Source organism: Belonocnema kinseyi, chromosome 3, assembly GCF_010883055.1.
Source record: "Belonocnema kinseyi isolate 2016_QV_RU_SX_M_011 chromosome 3, B_treatae_v1, whole genome shotgun sequence".
Taxonomy (NCBI): Eukaryota; Metazoa; Arthropoda; class Insecta; order Hymenoptera; family Cynipidae; genus Belonocnema; species Belonocnema kinseyi.
The window spans coordinates 54,104,093-54,124,631 of NC_046659.1; the positions used below are offsets into that span (position 1 = coordinate 54,104,093).

Below are 20,539 nucleotides of genomic sequence, written 5' to 3' on the forward strand. Positions count from 1 at the left end.
TGCGACATGTTTGAAATATTTTGAAAGCTTTTAAATCTATGAGAAATCTTTGAAATCTATGGAATCATGGAAATCTGTTGACATATTTAAAATCTTTGTAAAATATATTGAAATATTGAAATCTGTACATTCAAAAGTCGAGCTGTCAGCCCCTTGAGATAAATTAATTCCAGTAATCATAATTAAGGCTTGCAGAATATATCTAGATATTTTATTATAATTTAAAAAGTTCAAACCTTTTATTTTTAGTTTATTAACCTTCACATTTTCTAAATTTACAGGTTAGCATAACGCCATTGGGAAGCACATCTGCTTTCGGAAAATCTATCTTTTTCACTAGTATAAACAAAATACCGTCCGAACCTTGCCAGTCTCATCAATCTAATCAGTCCAATCAATCTTCACCTCTTCCAAAAACCATGCGTTTTAACAATACTGACTTAAACAACCTCGCAAACAACGCTGCAAGTTCTGCTAATCAAAATCTCGAGGATTTCAACTACCAATCTGTCGACGAACCTATGCCTGATACTGGACTTGGATTAGGTGACGCATCTCTCTCGATTCTCTCTCAGTCGCTCAAGTAAGTCAATTATAATTTGTTTCAAATTTAACTACGAATTTCTTGGAAATTAAAAAAAAAAAAAAACAAAGAATCTTCAGTCACTAAAAAATAAGTACAAAAATGTAGTTCATTTGATACTTTTGTTCTCCCATATTTTTGTCAAATTTTGAAAACTATTCAATCTATATTTAAAAAGTTTAAAATCCGTAAATATTTCAGAATTCCATTTAAAATGTATTCAGTAATAACTTCTCGTTAAAATTTAACTTGCAAAATTTATAAGATATCTTACCTGGGGGAGATTGGCAGACTTCTGGATACTGTAGTATTATTTTTTTGCATGCTTGTTCTCGGATGAACCCGGTTTTTCATCATAGCTGCGGGCTAAGGCAAGTGACTGATGAGATAATGCCAGTACCATATTGACTCCTAAATGTTCAAGATATTCAGTGCATCTTACGTGTTGCGAACCCTAGGTTTAGGACAAGTTGTTGGTGTATTATGCCCGCCACATCATTATGCCTGTGCGTATATTCTCATTGAGCTATTATGCGACAACCATCAGTCATGTGCTCGATGGATTCGTTATTATCTCCACATAATCGACACCAGTCAAACACGTCTTGATGTAACACGTGTTTGCGATAATTTCTGGTTCTGACAACCTTGTCCTGTATCGCAATGGCGAATTCTTCCTTTTCTGGATACAGAACACCCTTTCTCAGAGAAATATTGGATGCCTCACTATTCACTTCATATTGTAATAACATCTTGGGGTGTTCGCCGTGGATGGCCTTTTGTCTCCATTACGTTTCTAATTCCTTTATAGTTTCTGCCCCAATATTCAAGGCCTCCTCGGAGACCAAATTTAAAGGCATGTGATCAGAGCCGCTTTACAGATGGTGTTGTAAAGCGCAACTTCTCGGTTGCTGTTGAAATAGTCTCACAACTGTATTACGTGTGACTCACACCGTTTTTTGACATCTACAACGGCCTTGGAAAGGGTCTTAAATGAACTTTCCTTCGTATTGTTTTATTTTGGCTTTTTAAATTTAAATAGAGAGCTTCAAGAACGGTTTGTCTAAATTTGTTCGTTCGACTCAGGTTTTTTTTTTAATTTCCGAAAATGTTGTAGTAAAATTTGAATTTTGGACGTTGAAGAAGATCGTTAACAACTGATCCAACAAAAAAATGCCTAATTAAATAAACTGTTTTTATTTACAGACAGAAACTCACAGAGCTCAATGAAATTACAGAAAGACTTCAATCTCGATTGCACGATGTAACTGAAAATGCTTTTGAAGACGAGTTTGATAACTTTTTTGAACTCAACGAACAACCCACCGAAAACGAATGTAGTGGAGTTCAAAGAGCGAATAGCAAATCTCCTGAGTCTGTTGATACAGCTATAAACAAGAGACAAAATTGCCCACCTCTCACAAACAATAAACGTTCCTCTGAAATAAATTCAACATTTCATCGAGATGAAAAACCCTCTTCTTCCAAAGATTTTAACAACCATTGCTCCACTTCAAGTGCAACTAACACAATAACAATGGACACAACTTTTTCTGACACGGGATATTCAACGAGCTACAATGCTCGTTCTGCCCAACATTTTTTAAACGATCGTTCTAACACTGACAGCGTCCATTCCTCCGACCGAGAAGAGGATAATCCCATAAAAGGAACAAAAATGCACGTAAATCATCTCCTGGATAAGCTTTCCTCACAATTAAACACACCACCAGCTGCACTCGGAATGCTTCCAACAAAGATTAACATAATGGAATTTCTGAGCAATTTACAGCCCAGTAACAACAACAACAACAGAAACTATTTTCAAAGTGATAGGAATCGAGAACAAATTAATAGAACGAGTCAAGATGAAATAAATAGAAGAAGTCAGGAAATATTGAACAGAAGGGGTCAAGATCAAAGTTCTCTCGTGACTGAGTCGAACATAGAAGAGATGAGACATTCCCAGGATGAAAATTCGACCTGTTCTATCCCGAATTCTGCCCAAAGTCTTGCTGATCATTTCAGATCAGAGTCAGCAGTGAGCAGTACTACTCACAATAGAAATAAAATATCGAACGTGATCAGGGAAGAAATGGCAGCAGAGGAAGAAAACGATTCAGCCGAGTTCGATGAACTCTCGACTCATTTGATGGCAGCAAATTTTCGCCACGCTGACGTGGATAATGTTTTTAATCCACTTTTGTATCAGCATTTACTTCCTGATGTGCAGCTCAGTCCCAATTCTTACAGCTGCTCGGTTTCTCAAGACGTGCAAAATAGAAACGCAACTCCAGAAGGAGAGGCTGTTCAGCAGCTGGACAATAGATATACAGAAAACTTCAATGCGGCAATCAATAGTGGATTAAGTAGATTAAGAAACCTGATCGAGAACAATGCCTTGGCCAATAGCGACAATAACAGACCAAATCAAAGGAGTTTGTTTGAGAACGATAGCTCGGGGGTTTTCCGATCGACGCCCGTTGGTGTTTCCGAGGATGTAGATGGAAATATTGATGTTACTGTGATCCACAGGCCTAGTATTGACGACCTCATGGCGAGCAATAGCTCGAAATCAGTCACCTCTCTTTCAATGGATAAGTTGACGGAGAGACAACCGGAGACAGATGAAGAAAATACCTTGATGAGTTCCGAATCCTCGGCTTCAACCATTTCGAGACAAGCTCCTGATGGTGGGAATCCAGTTGAGGAAGCGGACAAGAGGGCGAGTAGAAAACGCGATTCTCGAATATCCGGCTCCGAGAGTTAAAGATTCCGAGAAACTTTAATACTTTTGTAAATTTTGTATTTATTTATCTAGTAAGTTTTAGGAAATTGGATTCGTGGAAGATAGAAATGAGTTAATAGAAAATATTCTTAATCGTTTGAGTTTTTAAGTTTAGATTCTTGCATCAATCTTAAAAAAGATGTTTAAACGGTTTCGAGTTAAGGTAATTTACCTCTCTTTTCTTTTTTTTTCAATGTTATACCTGTTGTATTTTGGATTTTTCTAAACTTGTGAAATTAGATTTAGATTCTTCAGGATTTAAATCGGTTATAAATTAGGAAGACCACCATTTTTTGTATGCTTTTTCTAATTTCAAACTAAGTGTGAATACAGAAAACATCAAATCTGCAAAATTATATTCAAACTTGGAAACTTTCAATTTTCAAACCTGGATGCATTTTGAATTTGTGTTTTCAAATTGTGTGCTTTTTTAAATTTGAATCTTTTCATTTCAGATACGTTTTATCAAATCTGGGTTGTTTTCAAACTTTGAAAGGATGTGATTCATTTAAGTTTTTAAAATTGATATTTTTCTTTTCTAAAATCACATTATAAATATTTCAAATTTGAACGCTTTCAAAGTTGGATATATATTTTTTAATCGAATATATTTAAATTCATTCGTTTCAAAGTTTGAAAATCTTTCAATTTTCCCTTTTTTTTCAAGCTACATTTTCTCTGATCTACATACAACAATCTAACTTAGATGATTTACGTTTTTTTAACTTTTATGAATCAGAAGCTTGTCACTTTGTGCTTTTTATAAAAATAATACTCTTTGAATTCGTATTTTTAAATTATGCACATTAGAATTTTAATTAGTTCGGAATGGCTTGTTTGCGCAACATCCCAGAGAGTGGATTTATAGGAAATTTCACGCTCTACAAAAAACGTTCGAAGGTCAAGTTCCTCAGATCAACCGTTTCAAAGATATCTGCGATCAAAAATAACACTGATAAAAAATTTCAAATGTTTTCCAATAAAACTGCAAAAAATATACTCTATATTTATACTATTTTTTGTTGTTGTGAAATCACTTGAATTCCGTTAATCTGAGACTGTAAACTTTTTTTTTGTTAATATACTCAATACGTACCTCACAAAAAGCACAAATATATAAATATAAAGGTTAAAAATATCAAATAAATGATTTTTGGGTCTTTTTTATAACAAATTTATTCTATTTTCTACTAAATACTAATAAATTTTATTGAACAATTAATTCTTTATAACAAAAGACAAGTGATTTTATAAAACAAAAAAAAATAAATATAGAGTATGATATTTTTTGCAGTTTTATTGGAAAATATTTGAAATTTTTTATTAGTGTTATTTTTGATCGCAGATATCTTTAAAACGGTTGATCTGAAGAACTTTGACCTTCAGACATTTTTTGTAGAGCGTGAAATTTCCTATAAATCCTCTCTCTGGGATGTTGCGCAAACAAGCCAATCCGAAGTAATTAAAATTCGAAAATAAACATTTTCCGTGTCATTTAAATGGAAAAATTACAAATGAATAGAGGCAAACCTTAATATTAATATTAAGGGCTCTAATAGGCGCCAACTTTTTTGTCTATATGTACTTTCAACTTTTCAACACCATTAAAACAAAAAAAAATGTTTTTTTTTAAACACCCTAATGTACATGTTACTTTTTGAAATTATGGCTCTTAATAACTTATAGCTCTAATACTCTTAAATTGTATACGATAGGTTAACCTCTACTTGATTCGAGTCTATAACTGAAGCCTCGTCAGAGATCGCACTAGTGTCATATAATTATTCTTTTATAAAATATTATATTAAGACATTTTACTAGCGTAGCACTTATTTTTTCTTATTAATGTAAGCTTCTACAGTCTCTCTAGTCCTTTCATTCTTTTCTACCATTTAATTCCTTAGAATTCTTTGTATTTGCTTAGATTCCTTTAATTCTATCGAATTCTTCTGAAGTCGCTTCAAATCCACTTTAATTCAATTGATTTTTTAAATTCCTTTGGTTCTATTGAATTCACTTTACTTCCTTTAAATTCTTCGAATTTTCTTGAATATAAATATTGAGTATCAATATATATATTTTGTATATTTTAAAACTAAAAAAGTAGTGTTTTTCCATTAAAAATCTTTCAAATTATAAATATTCCAAATTTTGATTCTTCTGAATTTAGCAAATCAAAATTAGGAGTCAATCAAATTTGAACACGTTTTTTATTTATAGCCTTTCAAATTTGGGCGATTTTAAATTCTAAAATTTGTAGGTTTTTAAATAAAATTAGTTAAAATTTTCCAACACTTACATTTTTTAATTCGAAAACATAAAAACAAAAGTGGATTGCTTTCAATTTTTGATAACTTTTAAAATTAGGTTGTCTTTAAATTCGAAATTTTTGTCGTTTGGACGGTATTTTTATTCAAAGCTCTTTCATCAGAATGTTTTTCAACCCAAAATCTTGATTATATTTTTTTAAACTTACGAATTTAAATGCTTTAGAATTATGAAAGATAAAAAATGTAGTTTTAACACTTCTAACTCTTTGAAAATGTTTAATTTTTATAATTTTAGTTCTTTTAAACTTAGTTTTTTTTTCTGAAATTGGGCACAGAATTATAAACACACCAAAAATACTTTAAAAAGTTATATATATATATATATATATATATATATATTTATCTTCCACGATCAAACTCCAGTTGTCTCTAATAAAAATAGAGCTTGATCCTTGCAAGACTAAGTTATTGAACTCAGATTCGAATGAATGAAATAGTATTTTTCCAGTACTACCTACAACTTTTCTAACACGTTTTTTATTGTTCGAACTAAATTTGATCAGGTCAATTTTAAAGAAAATTAAAGATGGTTGGTGTAAGTCTCGAATCTTTTTAAACAGATTTGTTCGAAACCTGTCTCTATAGAATACAAATTGTGTTCCGAATATCTAATTGTAAGTTATTGAAATATGCTACATCTGTATACGAAATATACATTTCTGAGTGATTTATGCAGTAGTGATACGCCACATTCGTAATGTCGTATTAAAATTGTTAAGGAGAATTGAAGACAATGGTTGAAGTTAGTTTCAAAGACGAACTGAATTCAAACAAATTGTTTTTTTGACGCGTGATATTGATGTCTTTAAACAGTTTAAGCGTGCTTTTACTCTTAATATTTAGAAATGGCACAGGAACTGTGTTTAACGTTGAAGATTGCTAACTTTAATTTTTATAGAGTACTTTAAAAAATGTTTTTCTACGAACTCAAAATTAGAGTCTGTGTTGAAAAACAATTAAAACCATATTTAATCAGAATATCAAATAAAAAAGCTATCAAATCGTTAAGAAGTGATTTTTAACTGGAATCTTAAATCAGCTTTTAGAAAAATGTTTTTACTCGAAGTTCCTGAGATCCGTTAGAATTTTAGAAGTCAAACTAGAGTCGAATTTATTCGTTTTTTTTTTTTACATTCTGTATTTATAATAATCTATTCATTACTAATCTTTTACAAAGTGATGAGTGTTAAATGGACACTAACTCGGCTCTGTGAATTGTACTGATATACGAAACCTAATTTCCTCTACGAAAAGTGTTCTTTCTCTATCGACTGATAACCACGTATACGTAATAATATCAGATGATTATTCTATATGTCGCTTAAAATTCGTGCGACGAACTATAGTTAATAATTATTATATATTACACATAAACTTCTACATGCAACCATATGTCAATATTTTTATACAATATGTCTGTAAATAGCGCTCAAATATATTGGATATAGGTATAAAGTGACTTACTGTAATGTTGATTGAGAATAGATTACATGTTAGATTCACACTAGTCTTTTTTTAATTATCAAGGTACATAGTCCAGTGTTTATTATCGTCTTTATTTTCATTGCGATTTTTCAATAGCTAGAAATGCACAAACTTATAACTGGGTTTGATCGATTTCTGAAAATTGTTGAGAAATTGTCTCCTAGTCGGGCAAAAAAGAAGAAAGATATGCCTCTCTTTGAGCCCATTTTACAATTTCTTTTGGATGAGTTAGCCAGACTTTTGCAGCTGTTCCTTCATGGGAATGAATTCTTGAACAGTCTCGTAGTCGCTGGAAGTAAATTAGTATTTTAGTTTCACATTTTATGTTTGGGAATTAATTACATTGTAATGCTTTTTAATGTTTGGACTTAAAGTTTTCTTCTTTCATTTCGACAATTGAATTAGGTAATTAAACTAGTGGTTTTTATTCAATTCTACTTTATTTGAGGACTTAAGTTTTGAAATTATAAATATGTAGCTATTATGATTATAATAATTACACGAAATTTAGAAAGTTCGTTTCTCTTGAATTGCGAGTGAATTTTGCCTTCTTCGATCATGCAAGGCCTACAGAGAAAAACTTGATTGTTCCAGTGCCAATAGTCTCCGAAGGGAGTTTCCTCACAGATTTTACAAACGTCGGTGTTGCGACTGCAACATTTGAGTTCAACTGGAAGGCACATTTGAACTCGTCCACCGAAACTGCGGTTGAAAGAAATAGTCTGTCTTTGCTTGTAAGGATTGTGTGCTCCAGGTCTGTTGGAAAAATTTATATATTAGAAATGAAATCAATACTTTATTCACAGTTATTAATTTAAAGTTTTAACATATATTTTTCAGGATTCTTGACAGAATGAAAGTTATTGGATTTTAATTTAAAACAAATTCAAGTAACTGTTCGGAAATAAGAATCAAAATAGGAAAGCGAAGCAAACATACATTCGTTTGAATTCAGAAATTAAATTATCGAGTACTGAGGTAAGCCAAATAAAAAAGTAATACATAGTATTTTTGGGAAAATCTTCTAAAGTTTAACCATTTAGAAAACTAAAATAATAATCTATTACTTTCAAACTATTAATAATAATGAATAATTACTCAAATAATGAAAATTGTGTAATTATTTCGTTCTGCAGATTTTAAGCATGCTTTTAAATTTAGGGTATAAAATTCAAAAATAAAACGTTTTGAAATTTGGAAACTTTAAAAGTTGATTGTTCCAATTTTTCACTTTTTCACATTATTTATAACAATCGAAGAATTTTACATATTTTAAGAATTTAAATTTATATTAAGATGCATTTAAAGATATAAACGATTTTTATTTATGAAGCTTTAACATTGTTTAACTGAAATCTCAAGTGTATATTCATATTGACTCAATTTCGAGTATCAACCTGGTTATAATAATAAGAATATCTGGTTAAATATGTAGTTTTTTTAGTATAAAATATAATTTTTTCAATTGGATTCGTGAAAATAAAAACCTTTTTTTATTATAACCACGGAATAGTGCATGTCGTGGCAGAGTTTTAAAAACAATGCATTTGGCACCCTAAAGAATGTTTTTGAGGGGCGGAGGCAATCCAGAAAATAAATGACTTAGGCACTATCTAAAAAAGTTTTGTGAATTTATGTTATACTTGCTGAACAACAATGAACACATTTTTTAAATTTATAATGGCATTTTTTACGGATAAAACAAAAATTATGCTTATTAAAAAAATCATAAAAAGAAAATTTGTAGATCTTTTTGAGATAAACAATTTTTTTGGGCAACATTGTTTCATATCTTGCATGGTTTGATCGGAAAATTGCATTTTTTAATGTTTAATAACATTTCTCATGATTAAAAAAATGTATGCGTCTTATTAAAAAATTGGCCATAAGAAAATGTATAGATCTCTTTGAAGTGAATAATTTTGCCGTTAAACATTTCTTCGTATCTTGCACATTTTCCCGAATAATGTAATATTTTCTTTGTAATAACATGCGGATGCCTCCCAACTTCAAAACGATTTTTGTACCTAAAATAAAATAAACTTGCTTGGGACACGGCTTGCACAATTCTAAAGAAGTATTCAAAGTTGAAAAAATTCAATTTTAATCGACGATAATTTTTAAATGATTTTAAAGAAGCAAAGCCGAGATAATGAAGATATAAAGAAAGAACGTACATATCCTTACCCAGGATTTTTATTCGTTAAAAAAGTTCTTCGTTTCAAAGTGGAAGAAAAGGGGGCTTTCGCTTCTTTTTTCTCTGGGTAAAAAGGCACTGAAGGTGAATAATCACAAGGAGCTGGCATTTTTTCATTGTGCTGAACAGTTGTTCTAAATCTTGCAAGACCACTGTAACCTTTTCTGCTTATACTGCTTAAACAAGGCTAATTTTTTGTTTTGTTATTTTATAATTGTATTAATTATCGTTTAGATAAATAATAATTCATTTTTATTTCATACCCTATAGTGGATGCTGTTATAAGAATCCAGGACATTATATGTACATGGAGAGACGTTAGGATATTCCTCTAAAGAATAGTGTCTCATGAAAGAGCTCATCCCCTTTTTGGAGGACGTATCTCGTGAACAACCGGATCCGAAGCATATTTTTTCTTGCCCTTGCCTGCGAAGCATATATTCGTATTTTCCATAATCTAATTAATTAAAAAAAAATTACTCTTTATCAGGGTAATTAATAAGATTTTTTATCGTATATTAGGAGAGTATATATCAAAATTGTTTACTAAATTTCAACCTGCATTATTAATCTAAAAATGTAAAAAGTGTATAATTAAATTAAATTTTTTCACAAGTACATATGACTGCTAAAACTTCGGAAAAAAATTTTAATTATAAAATTATAAATGTTTGATTTCAAAATTATTGCATTTTGACGTCTTTAAATTTAAAATGTATCAATCTTGCAGGATCTGAATTTCTAAATGCTTTAAAAAATTAGATATTTTTGAAATCCATAATTCCATAGCTTTAAAATTAGTTCTCATTTAAATAATAAATTCTTAGTTTAAATAAATATCTAAAATTATTTTTATTATTTATATAATACATTTAAATTTTTGTGAATATGGAATAAGAAAATAGAAAGAACATCTAAAAAAATAAAGAAATTTTTTTTCTGGTGATACGATAAGTATTGCCAGCATGGAATCACGGAATAGTGAGAGATGTAGTGATATATAGTCTTTTACACTTGGATTAAAGAGATCTCTATGTGTTATGTGCGTGCGTGTAGAAAATGCACACATACCTTCTCGACATACCCACACTGCTTTAAGGACTGTTATAATTATGTCTTTCCATTTTACTATACGCTCTTGCGTGATATCGATAAGCTTGACTCTACATATATACTATTACTGTTCTCTAATGAACGTAGACTCATAGGAAATTACTATGGCAACAATACTGTGCCTATACCTATATTTTCAGTCGTCAATCAAGAATTATTGACTGAAACCTACTTACTTCTATTCTCACAAGACGAACCGATTTCACTCTGACTGTGAAAACGCAAAAGGGGACAGGGGAAACGTTGTTTACTAAATCTCGAAATTAAAATTAGTTTGTAACTGATTAATCGCAGTTTCACTCAATTTTCCAAAATTTATTTTTTAATCGAATATAAAATATTACTTTAATTAGTTTTGGATTTAAATCATTAAAGGTAATAAGAATATTATGAGAAATGTAAAAAAGGACTCCTTACAAAATAAATAAATAAATGATTGTTAGTACAATCCACCAAAAGGCCTTTTCTGTATATTTTGTGCGGGGTCAGTTTAAATTTTCTTGAAGTTAACATTTCTTTTAATTTCTGAGAAGATGGTTATCAGATAAGTTTTTCATATTTTAATTTACTTTATAGTATGGGGCTATATTGTGAGGCTCTTCTTCATTATTAATTAACAAATTTCAATGTTAAACCTACAGCTTGAGTTAATAAAAAATGAATTTGTTCTTTTACGAGTGTTTAAAACACTATTATTTAAATTTTAGTTAAAAACCTAATTAAAAATCCTATCTTAAATTACGAGTATTTGCACAAATTGACTTTTTTATTTATATTTTATACAAAACATTATTTTGCATGTTTTTTTAAAATTATATACATTAATAAAATATAAATATCATAACCAATTTGATAAGATTCCCAAATTTTTCCGAATAGGGTTAAATTAATAAACGATAACGAAATATGTAGTTATGTACCTTTAAAATTTTCCATTAATATGTCACTCATAAATAAAATATTTATAATTTCTTAATAATTATATTCAGATAACAAGATAAACTGATATTTTCTAACTTTGCATTGTTTTTGTTGACGAAATGAGTATTTATTTGGATATTCTAGAAACCAGCTACTTTTGGAATTACTAAATATTATATAGTAGTTTGACGTTTCTTAGGTTAACAGGGTGCTTCTAATCGTCATCTCTTCCATATTTCAATTCAAAAAAATTCGAACCATGACAAAGTCATCCTGTGCAATAAATTATAACACAAAATTTTAACCAGAAAAATATATTTCCATTATAAAAAGATCGGTTCTAAGTGAACTCTATAAGAGTTGAAGAGTAGAGTGCCAATTTTGGATGTTAATGAATTAGATTTTTTGAAATTGCATACCGTTTGCGAAGGAAACATTCGCCAAAGGATATAATAAAATAAAATATTCAATTAGATTTTTTTAACAAGCTTCTATTAAAATATACGAAAAAGTAACAAAATAATTTCCTCTAAAATGGTGATTTAGAATATTAATAATAATACTTCTTTTCCAGTTCTATTTATACCGAAATTTCGGTATCCGTCAAATTAAAAAAGAATCATTTTAATTTTTATTGGTTTAAAATTTTTTTTTAATATGGAAAATAGTTATGGTACGTATGTCTGGAGATATTCCAGGAGGGCAAAATACTACTGCACAGCCGTAGGTAATTATCCTAACCTCTCAATACAATATTCCCCACCTTGCATTGTCAGTTGCAGGAATTCTTCACGGAATTTTTTGTGCTAACTAGGATTTATTTCTCATGTAAATATAATGTTCAATATTTATACCCAGTGCTTTTATTTTCAGTCACATACTAATTATTATATTCTTATTATTACTCCGAGCCCCTTTTCAGAGGGAATAGTTTATTTTACTTTTTAGTAGATTTTAATAAAAGCTTGTTTTAAAGATTTTAAAGATATTTGTATATTATTTTATAATTCTTGAAGGCAGCAGAATTTTCATAAATTCTAATGAAATTACATAGCTACAAATTAAATTAAATATGCTGACGAATATTTTAAAAATTAGAAAAATTTCTTTTTAGTTTGTAATTAAGAAATAAGAATTTTGTTATGTGTGGGTGAAGAAGGCAGTATAGTAAGATTATTAATCATTCTTAATATTTTATAAATTATCTCTTGAAGTTAAAAAAACATTTTTCAAATTCTCAAGAACCTTAAAAAAATAGATTTTGAAAGTCCGCAATGCTTATTTCAGTATCTTAATAGGTTACTGCATGTATACCAAACTTTGCAGGCAATTTGTTATTTTTGGTAAAAACAGAGACGTAGTGAAATTTTGAATGATTGAATAGCTATATTCCCTAAAATATTTTTTCTAAACCAAAGTTTTTAAAGCCATTATCTTAATTTAATTTTAATTTTGAGAGTTCAAGCTGCTTTAGCTCAAACATTAATATTCAAGTGTTAGTATTAATATTCGAGCAATTTATATTTTGAATAAATATCTACTGGCCTCTTAACATGCTAGACATGCTCTTATCATGCTTATTTAAAAAATTCTAAACCGCTGTTTCGCTCCTAAAACTTTTCAAATTACCCGCTCAAAACGACCGAATTATCCACCAAATAAACCACTCACTTATAATAACGCACTTTCAAAACTAGGAAAACAGTAATAATTGACAAGTTTCTATAAATTCATCATAATAATACCTAACCCATTTTCATCTCTTACTTCCATTTGCATGATTAATTATCAATAGATTATTTAAAATTTTACATGCACTGTGAGCAGCGCCATCTTTTAACCCAACGGAAATGAAACGCGCTTTTAATCAAAAGTACAACTGAAGCAAGAACCGAAGTTTATTTCTTACAAAGAATGCTCTTATTCCTTGATAAAAAGGCCCTAAATTAAAAATATATCATAAAGAACTATTAAAATTTGTTTTTAAAATTCCTAATCAGGTTAATACCTTAACCAAGAGAATTCGCGGGAAGAAATTTTCAGCGGAAGTTGGAGAGTTGCGTGCTCGTCTCTAGTGGTATGTCAGGTTTGGCAGGTCGATCATTGTTGCTCGTTGGTTCGTTCGTTCTTCGTCTACCGTCCTGGTTTCGCGTTCGCGATGCGTCTAATGTGTGTTTCTGCACATGGCCGTGCTGCACGACTGGTTGATACATCGTTCTACACTCATCCTCACTTTTCTACCGGTAAATCCACCTTTTTCACTCTAATTCTAAGCCTAAAATAAACAAGAAAACGCGATAAGCCGTCATAAGTAAAAAACTCAGCTGGTAATCACAGAAGAACTATAAAATGACACTAAAACTGATCTAGGCTATAGCGAGTAGCCGCTTCAGTGTCCTCCGATTTATTCGACTATTAGTCCCCGTTATCAAGCTATGTCTCCAATGATTCCTTCTGATATTTTTGCCTCCCGGTCGTCATTAAATTCGATCTTTTGATTAGAATGTTTAAGTAATCGAGAACTTGAATTCTTTCGAATTACTATTGTGCACTCAAGGACACTGACAAGTCAGGTGTCTATAGAACATTCTTTTACACGAAAATAAAACGTTTAGGCCTTTTTTTATATCAGATTATAAACTGGGGGTCATTTGCGGTAAAGATTTAATATGTTTTGCTTTTTGTAGGTTATTGCTGGGTTAATCACTTTATTCGGCTATATAGGATGCGAGTGTTTTTGATTCGAAAAATGGATTACTCCAAATGCTCCAAAATAAAAATATGACATTTGTGGAAAAATCAACCATTTTTAAGAACTTTATTTTTAATCTTTAAGATCTTGCAAGAATATGCTGTTCTCTATTGTTTCCTGATAAGGAAAGAAATTTATTGTATAACTAAAATATAACATTTTCTGAACGGTTTAATGTTTAAAGAGTATGTATCATACAATGGGAAAACTATAGTTAGTATGAAATTATGCTTTCTAATCTAAAAACGAAATTGTAAAGTGCGAGTTATCAAAGTTTCCAAGAGAACAATTTTACCTTTGCCTTTATCACTTACGAATTTTATACTTTAAATGGTCAATTTTGAACATCGCACCTTAAAATTGTTTACTTTCCAAAGATTGAAATGTAAAATCGTTCACTTTTGTATCTGAAATTCAAAACTTTCCTCTTAATTCAGAATGTTAAACAAAATTTAATATAGAGTTCCCAACCGTTGTTTACGGAAATTCAATTCAAACAACAATCGTTGTTTATACGGTAATGTTAAAATGTTGAAGGTCCTAAATTAAATTTGTTTAAATGTTGAACTTTCATAATTTATATTCAGTATTAAATTACTCATTCTCATGCTGCATCATACCTTTTTGTGCGTGTTTAAAAGATAAAACTGTTCCATTTTTGTTTGCCCTAAATTTATTATATTGTTTAGCGTTGAAGACCTTAAACTAAGGCTGAAGCTTTTGAAATGTACAATGTTGAGGGCATCCAATTTGATGTTTTTCAGTTCCAAACACTAAATACCAAATTTTTCCCTTTTTATCTCGTTGAATGCCAAGTTATTCAGTGTGAAACCTTTAAAAATGGTTAATTTGTGCATTTTTAAAATTTATTTTCTTCTTAATTAATTGAGTAATTCAATTCAATTAATTTTACATGTGATATAGTGCCCCCTTTCTATTACATGATAATTCAAAAATGGCTAAATGATTCAATCTGGTATCCGTACAGAGCAAGTATTATATAATATTTTATTCTTAAACCGGTTTCAATCTTAACAGTTAATTATTACTCTGCAGTTCCAGACGTTGAAACAACATCGTAGACTTCGAAATGTTTCTCTTGTGGAATAAAAAAATTCGTATTTCATAATGAAATATAAATATTGAAAATCCTTGTAGAAAATTTAGATTGATTGCACATTTAATATCAGTTTTCTGAATCTGATTTTAAAAACGTAGTTATACAGAAACGGCATTTTTGGTCGTATATTAAATTTTGTAGTACGGCATTTTTTGCCGTATTTTAATTTTCTAGTCCGTTATCTGGCCACAGAAGAGCGATTGGTCACATCTCGAACCCCTTTTCCAAGTTCTACTTTAAAAAATATGAATGTTTTTGACTGGTCGCAGAAGAGTGATCTTTCACAACTCAAACCTCTTTTCCAAGTCTCCCTTTAAAAAATACGCAAAATATTGTACTATTTTCCCAACGTGGTAAATAATATTATCAAAACAGAAACTTCCTTATTGACACAAAAATTTGTAGCTGACCTTACAAAAAAATTTCAACAAAATATCTTAAAACCTTTACACAATCGCCTAATTTTATGTTTAATAAAAAATCGCAAATTTTCTAGAACGAAAAAGGACTAATTTTTTATTAATGTATACAAAACTTGTATACTTTGGGTATTATAATAACTACTGGTAAAAAACCTAGATTGTTAAATACAAAAAATATAACAATGTTATCATAAGTTTCTTGAATATCACTGCTTGAAAATGAATATTTTTTTATTTTTGTAGTCTCGAGCAATAAAGTTACCAAACCTGAAATACATGCGTCACTGCAAAAGAATAATACTTTATCGTACTTTGTAGCATGTGTCTATGCTTAAACGATAAAGAGATTACAATATTTTATATTCTAAGTACTGTCAATTTAACATAAATGCTTCATTTTCTCATTTTCTAGATATATTGTATCACACAAGTCGACCACCATGACCACGTCATCAGAAGATGTCTTAACTCAAGTGGGACAGGTCCGATTCAAAAAAGGAGATGGCACTTTGTATGTGATGAACGAGCGAATAGCTTTTATGCTAGACAAAAGCGATACTGTATCCGTCAGTCACAAATATGCTGACATTAAAAGTAAGGGCATTAAATATACTCTGTATGTTCATAAATAATTGTAAAATGTATACAATGAATTTCCTGGTTTATAGTGCAAAAAATTTCCCCGGAAGGAAAATTAAAAATTCAGCTGCAACTAGTTCTACATGATGGGTCGTCCACCACCTTTCATTTCGTAAACAGAAGTGGTCAGGAAGCACAAATCAAAGATCGCGACACCGTGAAGGAATTGTTGCAACAACTGTTACCCAAGTTCAAGAAGAAGGTTAACAAGGAACTAGAGGAAAAGAATAGGTAAATTATTGTAAATTGTTTTTAAAATAGTCCTTGCTGATTAGAAGGCTGGATTTATCACCAAGGTTTTTTCTTTTCAGATTACTTCAAGAAAATCCAACTTTACTGCAATTATATCGTGACTTAGTAATTACGCAGGTGGTTTCATCTGAAGAGTTTTGGACACACCACGCTACAGAATATACACAAGCAAAGAAGATTCAACAACAAGAAATAGGTGTAAACAGTGCCTTTCTTGTAAGTTCGGGTTTTAAAATAATGCAAATGATTTCTATTTGAAAGTATTATTCTTATCCAGATAGTCAGCATTTATTCTGATGCGATGTAAATTTTCTTATTTAGGCTGATATCAAACCTCAGACTGATGGCTGCAATGGACTGAAGTATAATTTAACTTTGGATATAATAGAGTGTATATTTAAAACGTACCCAGCAGTTAAAAGAAAGCATCAAGAAAACGTGCCTCATAAAATGCCCGAGTCAGAATTTTGGACGAAATTCTTTCAGTCGCATTACTTCCACAGAGATCGTATTAATGCAGGGACCAAGGATCTATTTACCGAGTGTGCCAAAATAGACGACCAGGAGATGAAGAAGGACCTTCAGATGGGAATCAACGATCCTTTATTGGACATTGCCTCTTTTGAAGATACCGGTTTGGACGAACATTATGGCAGCGATGTGGGGAAAGCGGACAAAGCTTCCGGAAATATCGTACATCAGAGCATGATAAAGAGATTCAATCAACACAGCATTATGGTCATGAAAGCCAGCTCTGGCAGACCGTCGACCGCTGATAATGAACCACAGGTGAATGGTTCCGCCTCTTCAGCAAGCAAGCATCCCGCTATGGGTCAACATTCGAATGAACCAAAGTCTAAAAAGGTTCGGTTCAAATCTTGAGATATGTTTTTGTTCATTATTTCGCGTTTTTAACTATCCATGGGACTATCCCGGTATTACATGTGGCACACTCTTTTCTGTGATTTTCAATATAATTTAGGTATTTATCCTTTTATTTCAGATTCTGATAGAACTTATCGGCTTCTTTCGGAATCTGTTGGAAAATTTTTAAAATCACGAAATGACGGCGGTTTCTCTGAAAATATTCAAAGAGAAGAGAGAATTTCCTTTTTTCAAATGAGCCAAATTTTAAGGTTTAAATGGCTAAATTTATTCTTTTCGGAGAGTAGTTTAGGGGAAAAATTTACCATACACGTATATCAAAAACTAAAAAAATAGGGTCATCTTGAAAGTTGTCTAAGATTTCCCTAAATTTCATAGAAGTTGAAAGAAAGGTAAAAAAGCTACTTTTCATCAAATTTACTATATTTACAACGAATTAATTGCTGTAATCCAAACTTCATATGTTATTATTATATGCAAATTCATACATTCAATCTCGTACAAAAAAAACCTCACGAGGCATTTCTGTGCGCTTCAATTTATGATATACAATGCATTTTTGAAACGAAATCTATTGAGAATATGAAAAAATGTTTCACTGAACAACTATATAATTTATGTAGACCAATATTTTTGTTGACTGTATTCTTCTCTTAAGATTCATACTTTTCTAGGTATATTTCGTTTTTTAAAACTAAATTTATGAAAAACCATCTTCATTTTCATTTTTGGTCCATTTTTTCGAAAAGTAATGATTTCACCAAAAAAATATTGAGCACAAAAAAGTTTTATTTGAGTAAATGCACAATTTCGCTATAGGAAAACCGTGAAAGTAGAGGATGTTAAAAAAAAAGAACTGTACATCCAAAATGAAAATGCACAGGAAAGCCTTTGAGGACATAAATAAATGCACCCATTAAATTTAAAAATGGGTTATGTAAAAAGTATGTAGTATTGACGAACAAATCAAAAATGAGAAAATGAAACAGAACTGGAAGATGTTGAAGAAAAAATTCGTAAACTGATTAAATTTTGATAAGTTTTAATATTGAAAGTTTTATTAGCTCTTGAGATCTTAAAGTTTTATTTTAACTCCGTTAAAATGTTTCGAACTTTCTAAATTTACATTATTTTCAAATGTAGTCCTTCTTTTTGCATAAATAGCTCAATTATAATTTTTCTTAAAGTAATTACAAAAAAAATGGTGATGATTACAGAATACTTTTTTCACTTTGATAAAAATATCCTTTGAAATTTTTTTGAATTCAATAAAACTTAATTAAAAAATCTGCCCACTTCGCACCCGATAATGTATTTACCTAGTACTACGCGTTCGATCTTTGTGCATAGACTTTTTAAAACTAAATGTGAAAGCATCGACAACAGTAATTTGGTAATTGTGAATTCTCTTTTGTTAAAGCTCCATCGGCCTTAACGAATACATGCTCATCACGTATCTCGTGCTTCGCACTCGAGTTTATCCCTGAAATTGTATATCATTCCCATAAATGTATATTATTATAACTTATAACTGACATTTGTATTAAAACAGTCGTACTTTCATGGTCCCGTTTGAAAAAATGCGAATTCTTTTTAAAAAATGTTGTTGTCAAACATTTTATTGCAACTCTAATCGTTTTTCCATAAACTGAATTTGCTCATTTCTAATATTTTTTTATGATTTAAACTTTACGCATACGCATATTTGAGAATCTTTGAAATACTATGAAATTTTTGCATTTTCGTATGTTTTTTTGTATTTTGTAAATACTTTAACTCTGGTAATTTTTGTTTTATGAAAAAGTCATCAGGATCAATTATTCAAATTTTTGAATACTATAAACATCCGTACAGAAAATTTTTGAATTTTGAAAAAAATAGTCTCAAAAATATTCAAAATGCGGTCACTTTTTGAATTTTGTATCCAAAATAATTGGCTGACAAACTTTACCTTCTGTTTAGGACACTAAACGAGTGTACCGGAGGCCAATCTGATAAAAAGATTTATTCAAAAGTTATCTTGCCCATATACATACAGGCAGAACAACAGACAGACACATTTGTAAAAACCTGTTTTTCGGATTTAGGGGGTTTCAAAACGTGGACATTTGATGAAAACTGGGGGGATGGGGGGTCAAATTTTACAAATATCTAATACCTTTTCTAATGAGAATGTAAAAATGATTTTTCATGAATGATTTGTTGATAGTTCTGTTTTGGTATTAATCTTATGAAATAGCATTAAAAAAATAAAAAATAAATTTTTTTGAAACCCCACACACGTGATGAAAAAGAAATTAAAAGACGAAAGTTGTGTTACGAATGTGTCCACGCAGCGGGCAGATTTTTTTTACTGTTCATGATGTATTTCATGATTAAAGCCAAAACAACGCATCCTATAAAAAGTGGTTAATAACAAATTTATAGATCTTTTTTAAATGCACAAATTTTGTTATGTCATCTTTTACCATATTTAGCACAGTTTGGCAGAAAAATGTACTTTTTGGATTTTTCATTATTGTGTATGCTGTCAAAATTTGACTTTTTGATTTTTCAAATAAACTCACAAAGTTGTGATGATAATCTTGTGGGGCATTCAAAAAACAACATTTTTTTTCTCTAGACTTTTTTTCATATCGTGCGTTATTTGGCATAAAATGTTCATTTTCGTGTTTTTTGGAATTTTGTAAATGCTATAACTCTGGTAATTTTTGATTTTATGAAAAAAGTCACTAGGATAAATTGTTCGACTGCTTGAATACTCTGAATACCCGAATAGAGAATTTTTGAATTTTGAAAAAAGTGGTCTCAAAAATATTCAAAATATGCCCACTTTTTGGATTTTCTTCCAAAATGGCTGGCTAGCGAACTTGACCTTTAGTTTAGGACACTAAACGAGTGTACCAAAGGCCGATCTAATATATTGATTTTTTCAAAAATTATCGTGTTCACAGACAGACGTACGTACAGACAGACACATTCGTAAAAACCTGTTTTTCGGATTCAGGAAGTCTCAAAACGTGGACATTTGCAAAAACTGGGGGGGGGGGGG

General features: G+C 30.3%; 3 protein-coding genes across 5 annotated transcripts in view; 2 read left to right on the plus strand and 1 right to left on the minus strand.

Moving 5' to 3' along the window:
• LOC117169427 overlaps positions 1-3,729 on the plus strand; it is a 15,514-nt gene extending 11,785 nt beyond the window's left edge. For both annotated transcript variants that reach the window (XM_033355801.1, XM_033355802.1), the window contains exons 11-12: positions 282-583; positions 1,790-3,729. In XM_033355801.1, coding sequence (XP_033211692.1) covers positions 282-583; positions 1,790-3,353 — 1,866 coding nt within the window. In that variant the 3' untranslated portion in view covers positions 3,354-3,729. The remainder of the gene's footprint in view (positions 1-281; positions 584-1,789) is intronic.
• Positions 3,730-6,833: 3,104 nt separating this feature from the next.
• LOC117168985 lies at positions 6,834-11,544 on the minus strand. 2 transcript variants are annotated; one of them, XM_033355006.1, is made up of 5 exons: positions 11,417-11,544; positions 9,647-9,840; positions 9,374-9,570; positions 7,687-7,942; positions 6,834-7,475 (listed from the first exon to the last, which is right to left on the minus strand). In XM_033355006.1, exons 1-5 carry the CDS (start codon positions 11,445-11,447, stop codon positions 7,347-7,349), a joined length of 807 nt encoding a protein of 268 aa, XP_033210897.1. In that variant the 5' UTR covers positions 11,448-11,544; the 3' UTR covers positions 6,834-7,346. The 2 variants fall into 2 exon arrangements, with proteins under 2 accessions (XP_033210897.1, XP_033210898.1); XM_033355007.1 differs by lacking the exon at positions 11,417-11,544 and adding an exon at positions 10,455-10,538 and having other exon boundaries at positions 9,647-9,809.
• A 2,019-nt stretch (positions 11,545-13,563) lies between these two features.
• LOC117168984 (general transcription factor IIH subunit 1) overlaps positions 13,564-20,539 on the plus strand; it is a 9,917-nt gene continuing 2,941 nt past the window's right edge. The window contains exons 1-5 of the mRNA XM_033355005.1: positions 13,564-13,660; positions 16,124-16,305; positions 16,380-16,581; positions 16,662-16,818; positions 16,924-17,466. Coding sequence (XP_033210896.1) covers positions 16,152-16,305; positions 16,380-16,581; positions 16,662-16,818; positions 16,924-17,466 — 1,056 coding nt within the window. The 5' untranslated portion in view covers positions 13,564-13,660; positions 16,124-16,151. The remainder of the gene's footprint in view (positions 13,661-16,123; positions 16,306-16,379; positions 16,582-16,661; positions 16,819-16,923; positions 17,467-20,539) is intronic.